This window comes from Cyclopterus lumpus, chromosome 14, assembly GCF_009769545.1.
Source record: "Cyclopterus lumpus isolate fCycLum1 chromosome 14, fCycLum1.pri, whole genome shotgun sequence".
Lineage (NCBI taxonomy): Eukaryota > Metazoa > Chordata > Actinopteri > Perciformes > Cyclopteridae > Cyclopterus > Cyclopterus lumpus.
In genome coordinates this window covers 1,984,707-1,996,610 of record NC_046979.1, presented here as the reverse complement: position 1 = coordinate 1,996,610, position 11,904 = coordinate 1,984,707, and the positions used below count along the sequence as shown (strand labels likewise).

At 50.8% G+C, this 11,904-nt stretch overlaps 1 protein-coding gene across 3 annotated transcripts in view; it reads right to left on the bottom strand.

The window, feature by feature from the left end:
- rapgef6 (Rap guanine nucleotide exchange factor (GEF) 6) overlaps positions 1-11,904 on the bottom strand; it is a 113,251-nt gene that overhangs the window by 8,141 nt on the left and 93,206 nt on the right. For all 3 annotated transcript variants that reach the window (XR_004611027.1, XR_004611028.1, XM_034549748.1), the window contains exon 17: positions 6,144-6,301. Coding sequence is in view for 1 of the 3 variants with exons in the window: in XM_034549748.1 (XP_034405639.1) it covers positions 6,144-6,301 (158 nt within the window). In the remaining 2 variants the exon portion in view is untranslated. The remainder of the gene's footprint in view (positions 1-6,143; positions 6,302-11,904) is intronic.

Here is an 11,904-nt window from a genome sequence, read left to right as displayed (position 1 = left end):
CTGGTACCAGAACACCTTAGGCCGGAGATCAATGATCGACTTTGTAATCGTATCATCTGATCTGCGGCCGTATGTCTTGGACACTCGGGTGAAGAGAGGAGCAGAGCTGTCAACTGATCACCACCTGGTAGTGAGTTGGATCAGATGGCGGGGGACTCGGCTAGAGAGACCTGGCAAGCCCAAACGTGTAGTGAGGGTGAACTGGGAACGTCTGGCAGAGGATCCTGTCCGGGAGGTCTTCAACTCCCACCTCCGGAAGAACTTCTCACAAATCCCGAGGGAGGCTGGGGACATGGAATCCGAGTGGACCTTGTTCAAAGCCTCTATTGTGGACGCGGCTGCTCGGGGCTGTGGCCGGAAGGTCATCGGTGCCTGTCGTGGCGGCAACCCTAGAACCCGGTGGTGGACACCGGGGGTGAGGGAAGCCGTCAAACTGAAGAAGGAGGCCTTTCGGGCCTGGCTGGCCCAGGGGTCTCCTGAAGCAGCTGACGGGTACCGGCGGGCCAGAAGGGCTGCAGCGACGATGGTCGCGGAGGCTAAAACTCGGGCATGGGAGGAGTTCGGGGAGGCCATGGAGAAGGACTTTCGGTTGGCCTCAAGGAAGTTCTGGCAAACCATCCGACGGCTCAGGAAGGGAAAGCAGGGTCTACCCCAGGCTGTTCTCAGCAGGGGGGGGGGAACTGCTGACCCGGACTGGGGACATCGTCGGGCGGTGGAAGAGCACTTTGAGGAACTCCTAAACCCGGCCAACATGTCCCCCGGAGAGGGGGCAGCGCCGGGAAGACTTTGGGGTGGATTCACCCATATCCCTGGCAGAGGTCGCTAAGGTAGTCAAAAAGCTCCTTGGTGGCAAGGCGCCAGGGGTAGATGAGATCCGCCCTGAGATGCTGAAAGCGCTGGACATTGTTGGGCTGTCTTGGTTGACACGCCTTTTCAGTGTCGCATGGGGGTCGGGAACAGTGCCCATGGACTGGCAGACCGGGGTGGTGGTTCCCATCTTCAAGAAGGGGGACCGGAGAGTGTGCTCGAACTATCGTGGTATCACACTGCTCAGCCTCCCGGGAAAAGCTTATGCCAGGGTGCTGGAGAGGAGGCTCCGACCGCTTGTCGAACCTCAGATTCAGGACGAACAGTGCGGATTCCGTCCCGGTCGTGGAACAGTGGACCAGCTCTTTACCCTCGCAAGATTACTGGAGGGGTCCTGGGAGTTTGCCCAACCAGTTTACATGTGCTTTGTAGACCTGGAGAAGGCTTTCGACCGGGTCCCTCGGGTGTTTTTGTGGGGGGTGCTGCGGGAGTATGGGGTGCCGGACCCGTTGGCACGGGCCATCCGGTCTCTGTACGCCTGCAGTAGGAGCTGTGTTCGTCTCCTCGGTAGTAAGTCAGACACGTTCCCGGTGGGTGTTGGCCTCCGCCAGGGCTGCCCTTTATCACCGGTCCTGTTCGTGACCTTCATGGACAGGATATCTAGGCGCAGCCAGGGGGCGGAGAGGATCCGGTTCGGGAGTCTCGGGATCGCCTCTCTGCTGTTTGCGGATGATGTGGTCCTGTTTGCCTCCTCGGACCGTGACCTCCAGCATTCACTGGGGCGTTTTGCAGCCGAGTGCGAAGCGGCAGGGATGAGAGTTAGCACCTCCAAATCTGAGGCCATGGTGCTCTGCCGGAAACCGGCGGATTGCTCCCTCCATGTGGGGGCAAACTGCCTACCCCAAGCGAAGGAGTTCAAGTATCTCGGGGTCTTGTTCACGAGTGAGGGTAAGGTGGAGCGGGAGATCGATAGGCGGATCGGTGCGGCTGCAGCAGTAAAACAGGCGCTGTACCGGTCCGTCTTAGTGAAGAGGGAGCTGAGCCGGAAGGCAAAGCTCTCCATTTACTGGTCGGTCTACGTTCCAACCCTCACCTATGGTCACGAACTCTGGGTCGTGACCGAAAGAACGAGATCTCGGATACAAGCGTCCGAAATGAGCTTCCTCCGTAGGGTGGCCGGGCTCAGCCTTAGAGATAGGGTAAGGAGCTCGGACATCAGGGGGGAGCTTGGAGTCGAGTCGCTGCTCCTTCGTGTCCAAAGGAGTCAGCTGAGGTGGTTCATCTAGTCAGGATGCCTCCTGGACGCCTCCCATTAGAGGTTTTCCGGGCACGTCCAACTGGTAGGAGGCCCCGGGGAAGACGAGGACACGCTGGAGGGATTATATCTCCCGGCTGGCCTTGGAACGCCTCGGGATCCCCCAGAATGAGCTGGAAAGTGTTGCGGGTGAGAGGGAGGCCTGGGTCGGCCTGCTGAACCTGCTGCCACCGCGACCCGACCCCGGATAAGAGGTGATAATGGATGGATGGATGGAGGAACATCGAGTCCACCGAGTACGTCGGGAGCTTTTAATTGGCCGAAGACGAAAGATAAAGAAAGAGCATCACGGGGGTCGATGTTTCCTGGACTTGTACGCTATTATGTATATTGTGTGTATATATATATATATATATATATATATATATATATATATATATATATATATATATATATATATATATATATATATATATATATGTATATATATATATATATATGTATATATATATATATGTATATATATATATTATATTTATATACAACAATATATATACATATATATATTATATATATTATATACAATATATACAACATATATATATTGTATTTATATACATATAATGTATATTATATGTATATAAATACAATATATATAATATCTATATTATAATTATATATATACATAATATATTATATATATATTATAATAAATATATATCATATATAATATATATATATATACATACATATAAAGATATATATAGGTGAATGAATAAATGACAATATCGCATATTTTCAGGTAGTTCAATTATTAAATAGTGACCCGAGCGGCAAACGGGAGGAGGCGAACATCCACAATCAATCAATCAATCAATCAATCATCTTTAATTAGGTGTCATTCATCGTCATCAACGGCCGAGGATTTCCTCTGAAGCCAAAGAGTTTACAGTCTTCAAGGGAGAGAGGCTTCACTCCTCTTCATCCTCCTCTCCCTCATCTTACCCCTCCTCCCCCTCTTCCTCATCTTCCCCCTCCTCCCCCTCCTCCTCATCTTCCCCCTCCTCCCCCTCTTCCTCATCTTTCCCCTCATCCCCCTCTTTCCCCTCTTTCCCCTCTTCTCCTCTCTACGGTTTTCCGGAGCTTTTCCCGGTCGCTCATATCATACAGTCAAAAGGCATAAATCACGCGTGGAAGCATTCAGAGGAGCATTTTAGAAATCCCTTTGTGTCACTGTGAAAATACATCTATTTACTCCATGTTTGTATTAATAAATGTATAAATTAGTCTCTGAATGCTGTGTGAACTAACCCCTCTGCATAAAGCTTCATAATATATAGTTTATATTAATAAATGTGTATAAATGAGTCTCTGAATGCTGTGTGAACAAACCCCTCTGCATAAAGCTTCATAATATATAGTTTATATTAATAAATGTGTATAAATGAGTCTCTGAATGCTGTGTGAACTAACCCCTCTGCATAAAGCTTCATAATATATAGTTTATATTAATAAATGTGTATAAATGAGTCGCTTTATGGATGCAGATATGTTTGGAAATAGTGGAAAAAAGGAGACAAAAAAAGCGAGGCTATGTATACTTACAGTAGAGTCCCAGGACTTTGCAAGCAGAGAAAGAGAAAACACACACAGTGAATATGAGAGTGAGAGAGTGAGAGAGTGAGAGAGAGAGAGAGAGAGGCAAAGGATAACATCATGACAAGAGTCAGCAGAGTCTGACTCATCACTTCTACACCACAGCATCTGTTTGGAATCACAGCAAGAGAGACACAAGAGGGGTGAGACGGCAAGAGACACACAAGAGGGGTGAGACGGCAAGAGACACAAGAGGGGTGAGACGGCAAGAGACACAAGAGGGGTGAGACGGCAAGAGACAAAAGAGGGGTGAGACGGCAGGAGACACAAGAGGGGTGGGACGGCAAGAGACGGCAAGAGACACAAGAGGGGTGAGACGGCTAGAGACACAAGAGGGGTGAGACGGCAAGAGACACAAGAGGGGTGAGACGGCAAGAGACACAAGAGGGGTGAGACAGCAAGAGACACAAGAGGGGTGAGACGGCAAGAGACACAAGAGGGGTGAGACGGCAAGAGACACAAGAGGGGTGAGACGGCAAGAGACACAAGAGGGTTGAGACGGCAAGAGACACAAGAGGGGTGAGACGGCAAGAGAGGCGCAAGAGGGGTGAGACGGCAAGAGACACAAGAGGGGTGAGACGGCAAGAGACACAAGAGGGGTGAGACGGCAAGAGACACAAGAGGGGTGAGACGGCAAGAGACACAAGAGGGGTGAGACAGCAAGAGAGGCGCAAGAGGGGTGAGACGGCAAGAGAGGCGCAAGAGGGGTGAGACGGCAAGAGACACAAGAGGGGTGAGACAGCAAAAGACACAAGAGGGTTGAGACGGCAAGAGACACAAGAGGGGTGAGACGGCAAGAGACACAAGAGGGGTGAGAAAGCAAGAGAGGCGCAAGAGGGGTGAGACGGCAAGAGACACAAGAGGGATGAGACGGCAAGAGACACAAGAGGGGTGAGACGGCAAGAGACACAAGAGGGGTGAGACAGCAAAAGACACAAGAGGGGTGAGACAGCAAGAGAGGCGCAAGAGGGGTGAGACGGCAAGAGACACAAGAGGGGTGAGACAGCAAGAGAGGCGCAAGAGGGGTGAGACGGCAAGAGACACAAGATGGGTGAGACAGCAAGAGAGGCGCAAGAGGGGTGAGACGGCAAGAGACACAAGAGGGGTGAGACAGCAAAAGACACAAGAGGGGTGAGACGGCAAGAGACACAAGAGGGGTGAGACGGCAAGAGACACAAGAGGGGTGAGACAGCAAAAGACACAAGAGGGGTGAGACAGCAAGAGAGGCGCAAGAGGGGTGAGACGGCAAGAGAGGCGCAAGAGGGGTGAGACAGCAAGAGAGGCGCAAGAGGGGTGAGACGGCAAGAGAGGCGCAAGAGGGGTGAGACAGCAAGAGAGGCGCAAGAGGGGTGAGACGGCAAGAGACACAAGAGGGGTGAGACGGCAAAAGACACAAGAGGGTTGAGACGGCAAGAGACACAAGAGGGGTGAGACGGCAAGAGACACAAGAGGGGTGAGACGGCAAGAGAGACACAAGAGGGGTGAGACAGCAAAAGACACAAGAGGGTTGAGACGGCAAGAGACACAAGAGGGGTGAGACGGCAAGAGACACAAGAGGGGTGAGACAACAAGGGAGACACAAGAGGGGTGAGACGGCAAGAGAGGCGCAAGAGGGGTGAGACGGCAAGAGACACAAGAGGGGTGAGACAGCAAAAGACACAAGAGGGTTGAGACGGCAAGAGACACAAGAGGGGTGAGACGGCAAGAGACACAAGAGGGGTGAGACAGCAAGAGAGGCGCAAGAGGGGTGAGACGGCAAGAGACACAAGAGGGATGAGACAGCAAGAGACACAAGAGGGGTGAGACGGCAAGAGACACAAGAGGGGTGAGACGGCAAGAGACACAAGAGGGGTGAGACAGCAAGAGAGGCGCAAGAGGGGTGAGACGGCAAGAGAGGCGCAAGAGGGGTGAGACAGCAAGAGAGGCGCAAGAGGGGTGAGACGGCAAGAGACCCAAGAGGGGTGAGACGGCAAAAGACACAAGAGGGGTGAGACGGCAAGAGACACAAGAGGGGTGAGACGGCAAGAGACACAAGAGGGGTGAGACAGCAAGAGACACAAGAGGGGTGAGACGGCAAAAGACACAAGAGGGGTGAGACGGCAAGAGACACAAGAGGGGTGAGACAGCAAGAGACACAAGAGGGGTGAGACGGCAAAAGACACAAGAGGGTTGAGACGGCAAGAGACACAAGAGGGTTGAGACGGCAAGAGACACAAGAGGGGTGAGACGGCAAGAGACACAAGAGGGGTGAGACGGCAAGAGACACAAGAGGGGTGAGACGGCAAGAGACACAAGAGGGTTGAGACGGCAAGAGACACAAGAGGGTTGAGACGGCAAGAGACACAAGAGGGTTGAGACGGCAAGAGACACAAGAAGTGACATTGAAGTGTGTTCAAAGACCGTCGTGAACTTCACTGCCTCCTACCTGCCGGGTTGGAGAAGTCCAGCACGCTGGAGGCCGGGTGCAGCAGGTCGGGGCTGCTGGACGACAGGCTGCCGGGGATCGGCATGATGGCCACGCTGTGGCGGCACTGCTTGGTGCCAACGATGCTGTCGTCCTGGGACTGACCCACGCCGCCATCGCTGGTGCGGACGAGGAGGAGGAGGAGGAGGAGGAGGAGGAGGAGGAGGAGGAGGAGGAGGAGGAAGAGGAGAGAGACGACCATCAGAAACACTGACGTCATGTTCTTTTCTTTTTGCAGCAGTAGACATTTTCTCGTTATGAGTTTTCAGCGCACACATTGGAGAGAGAGCTCTCCTCCTCCTCCTCTTCCTCCTCCTCCTCCTCCTCCTCCTCTTCCTCCTCCTCCTCCTCCTCCTCCTCCTCCTCCTCCCTGACAACATGCGATCACTCACCACGCCGAGGAGGCGCAATCAAAAGGTCTTCTGTCGCACAACGGAGACACACAAACATCGACAGCTCTAAAGTTTATCTTTTAATATGAAGCAGCTGAAACTCGACCGAGAGGAACCGATAAGGAGAGAGAGAGACGGGCGAGAGACGCACAAACACACACATCGAAAAACAGATACACACACAATACGAGAAACACACACACACACACACGACGAGAGACACACACACACACGAGACGAGAGACACACACACACACGAGACAAGAGACAAACACACACACGAGACAAGAGACACACACACACACGAGACAAGAGACAAACACACACACACGAGACAAGAGACAAACACACACACACGAGACAAGAGACACACACACACACGAGACAAGAGACACACACACACGAGACAAGAGACAAACACACACACACGAGACAAGAGACAAACACACACACGAGACAAGAGACAAACACACACGAGACAAGAGACAAACACACACACACGAGACAAGAGACACACACACACACGAGACAAGAGACACACACACACGAGACAAGAGACAAACACACACACGAGACAAGAGACAAACACACACACGAGACAAGAGACAAACACACACGAGACAAGAGACAAACACACACACACGAGACAAGAGACAAACACACACACGAGACAAGAGACACACACACACACGAGACAAGAGACAAACACACACACACGAGACAAGAGACAAACACACACACACGAGACAAGAGACACACACACACACGAGACAAGAGACACACACACACGAGACAAGAGACAAACACACACACACACGAGACAAGAGACAAACACACACACGAGACAAGAGACACACACACACGACGAGAGACACACACACACACGAGACAAGAGACACACACACGAGACAAGAGACAAACACACACACGAGACAAGAGACACACACACACACGAGACAAGAGACAAACACACACACACGAGACGAGACACACACACGAGACAAGAGACAAACACACACACGAGACGAGAGACACACACACACACGAGACAAGAGACACACACACGAGACAAGAGACAAACACACACACGAGACAAGAGACACACACACACACGAGACAAGAGACAAACACACACACGAGACAAGAGACACACACACACGACGAGAGACACACACACACACGAGACGAGAGACAAACACACACACGAGACGAGACACACACACACACGAGACAAGAGACAAACACGCACACGAGACAAGAGACACACACACACACGAGACAAGAGACAAACACACACACACGAGACGAGACACACACACACACGAGACAAGAGACAAACACGCACACGAGACAAGAGACACACACACACACGAGACAAGAGACAAACACACACACGAGACAAGAGACACACACACACACGAGACAAGAGACACACACACACACGAGACAAGAGACACACACACACACGAGACAAGAGACACACACACACGACGAGAGACACACACACACGAGACAAGAGACACACACACACACGAGACAAGAGACACACACACACACGAGACAAGAGACAAACACACACACGAGACAAGAGACACACACACACACGAGACAAGAGACAAACACGCACACGAGACAAGAGACACACACACACACGAGACAAGAGACACACACACACACGAGACAAGAGACAAACACACACACGAGACAAGAGACACACACACACACGAGACAAGAGACAAACACACACACACGAGACACACACACACACGAGACAAGAGACAAACACACACACGAGAAAAGAGACAAACACACACACACACACGAGACAAGAGACAAACACACACACACGAGACAAGAGACAAACACACACACACGAGACAAGAGACACACACACATACGAGACAAGAGACACACACACACACGAGACAAGAGACAAACACGCACACGAGACAAGAGACACACACACACACGAGACAAGAGACACACACACACGAGACAAGAGACAAACACACACACGAGACAAGAGACACACACACACACACGAGACACACACACGAGACAAGAGACAAACACACACACGAGACAAGAGACACACACACACACGAGACAAGAGACAAACACACACACACGAGACAAGAGACACACACACACGAGACAAGAGACAAACACACACACGAGACAAGAGACAAACACACACACGAGACAAGAGACAAACACACACACGAGAAAAGAGACAAACACACACACACACACACGAGACAAGAGACAAACACACACACGAGACAAGAGACAAACACACACACACGAGACAAGAGACACACACACATACGAGACAAGAGACACACACACACACGAGACAAGAGACAAACACGCACACGAGACAAGAGACACACACATACGAGACAAGAGACACACACACACACGAGACAAGAGACACACACACACACGAGACAAGAGACACACACACACACGAGACAAGAGACACACACACACACGAGACAAGAGACACACACATACGAGACAAGAGACACACACACACACGAGACAAGAGACACACACACACACGAGACAAGAGACACACACACACACGAGACAAGAGACAAACACACACACACGAGACGAGACGAGACACACACACGACACGAGACAAACACACACACGAGACGAGAGACACACACACACACACACACACGAGACGAGACGAGACACACACACGTGACGAGAGACACACACACACACGACACGAGACAAACACACACACGAGACGAGAGACACACACACACACACGAGAGACACACACACGAGACGAGAGACACAGACACACACTAACAGAGAAGTAATTTTAGCCCCCTCAGACGAGACTTGCAGGTGTTTTTTAATTCTCTCTCTCTCTCTCTTCCCCCCCCCCCCCCCCCCCCCCCCCCCCCCCCCCCCCCCCCGTGTTACGAGGCCTTTCTGGCTGCACAGCCGCACCCGGATATGCAAACATCAACCTTTACACTGACGCCCCCCCACCCCGCCCCCCCCCATTAGACCTGGATCTGCATGGCACGGACAGACTGGGTGATGAGATGACGAGCGGCCGCGCCTCAAACGCTAAATGTCGGCTCCTGTGTGTGTGTGTGTGTGTGTGTGCGTGAGAGTGAGAGTGTGCGTGTGTGTGTGTGCGTGTGTGTGTGTGTGTGCGTGTAACACACTGCAGTAATGCAGGGAACGCCTCGACTGGAGGATTCATGAGCTGGAGGAATTAGCATAAAAACTACAAATGCAGTCCGCTTGTAATGTAGCTGAAGGTCAGCGACGCTGGTATGTGTGTGTGTGTGTGTGTGTGTGTGTGTGTGTGTGTGTGTGTGTGTGTGTGTGTGTGTGTGTGTGTAGGTGGAGAAAGTGGATGAAATGGTTGGAGGACGGGGAGTCACGCGGGAGGTCTTACCCAAACAGGCCCCTGAAGCAGCGGAGACAAAACGGGAAAGAGACGACATTGAAAAAGAGCGTAAAAGAAAAAGACACACACACACACACACACACACACACACACACACACACACACACACACACACACACACACACACACACACACACACACACACACACACACACACACACACACACACACACACACACACACACACACACACACACACACACACACACACACACACACACACACACACACACACACACACACACACACACACACACACACACACACACACGACAGGAAGTTGCAGGATTTCAAAGCAGCAGATAATCACATTTTCACACATTTCAGCTCCCTCGTCCGTATTTCGTCAGTTTTTCTCCAACTTTGACACTTTTTTTTTTTGGAGCATCAAACAGAAAAAAAAAAAACTCCCTTTAGATTAATTATGAAACCAAAAACATCTTCAAAATTTAAATGTAAATAAGCCCGTCGTCACATTCCTGGAGGAGAGACCGGTGGAAGAGGATCGGCTGCTGAATGTTAAAAGACTTTTGAGGAAAAACCTGCGTTGAAAATGTGCATTTTAGGGCTCCAGACGTCCTTCTATCCACTAACGTTAACGTTTAAATTTAATATTATTGTATTGCAAGTGTCCCATTGTCATGTTGTCATTATTTCAATATATATATATACTTATATATATATATATAGTGTAAGAAACCTTCAGAAGGAAGCCGGCTCCAGAAGTGTTTGACCATAGCAATGACGCCTCTCAGGAGTGCAGCAGTGCAGTGAAACGCGGACGCACAATAAACGCACACTAACACAACACAGCGACCGCCGGGTGATTTAGTGGCTGTGGCAGAAAGAAGCAGAGAGGATGAAGACGGCATCACGGGGAGTTTACTTCTCTCCGTAAATCACAGAGAACCTCTGAGCCCGGCCGGCTAAAGGCTGAACCCTCAGTCCATTGCTTTCCAATCTGAGGGAGGTAAATCAACTGGGCAATAGCAGGGTGTGTGTGTGTGTGTGTGTGTGTGTGTGTGTGTGTGTGTGTGTGTGTGTGTGTGTGTGTGTGTGTGCACGCACAACTTCATTTGGCACACAACACGACTTGTTTATTGCCAGCGTGTCCTTGTCGTATAAAGTCATCCGAGAGCCGAACGAGGGGGAGGATGTAAAGGGTTAATGTACAGAGGAGTCGCCCCCTGGTGGTCAGGAGAGAGAATGCAGCTTTAACACATGAAGCATAGACTTCTATACAACCAGAGGAGTCGCCCCCTGGTGGTCAGTAGAAAGAATGCAGCTTTAACACATGAAGCATAGACTTCTATACAACCAGAGGAGTCGCCCCCTGGTGGTCAGGAGAGAGAATGCAGCTTTAACACATGAAGCATAGACTTCTATACAACCAGAGGAGTCACCCCCTGGTGGTCAGGAGAGAGAATGCAGCTTTAACACATGAAGCATAGACTTCTATACAACCAGAGGAGTCGCCCCCTGGTGGTCAGGAGAGAGAATGCAGCTTCAACACATGAAGCATAGACTTCTATACAACCAGAGGAGTCGCCCCCTGGTGGTCAGGAGAGAGAATGCAGCTTTAAGACATGAAGCATAGACTTCTATACAACCAGAGGAGTCGCCCCCTGGTGGTCAGTAGAAAGAATGCAGCTTTAACACATGAAGCATAGACTTCTATACAACCAGAGGAGTCGCCCCCTGGTGGTCAGGAGAGAGAATGCAGCTTCAACACATGAAGCATAGACTTCTATACAACCAGAGGATTCGCCCCTGGTGGTCAGGAGAGAGAATGCAGCTTTAACACATGAAGCATAGACTTCTATACAACCAGAGGAGTCGCCCCCTGGTGGTCAGGAGAGAGAATGCAGCTTTAACACATGAAGCA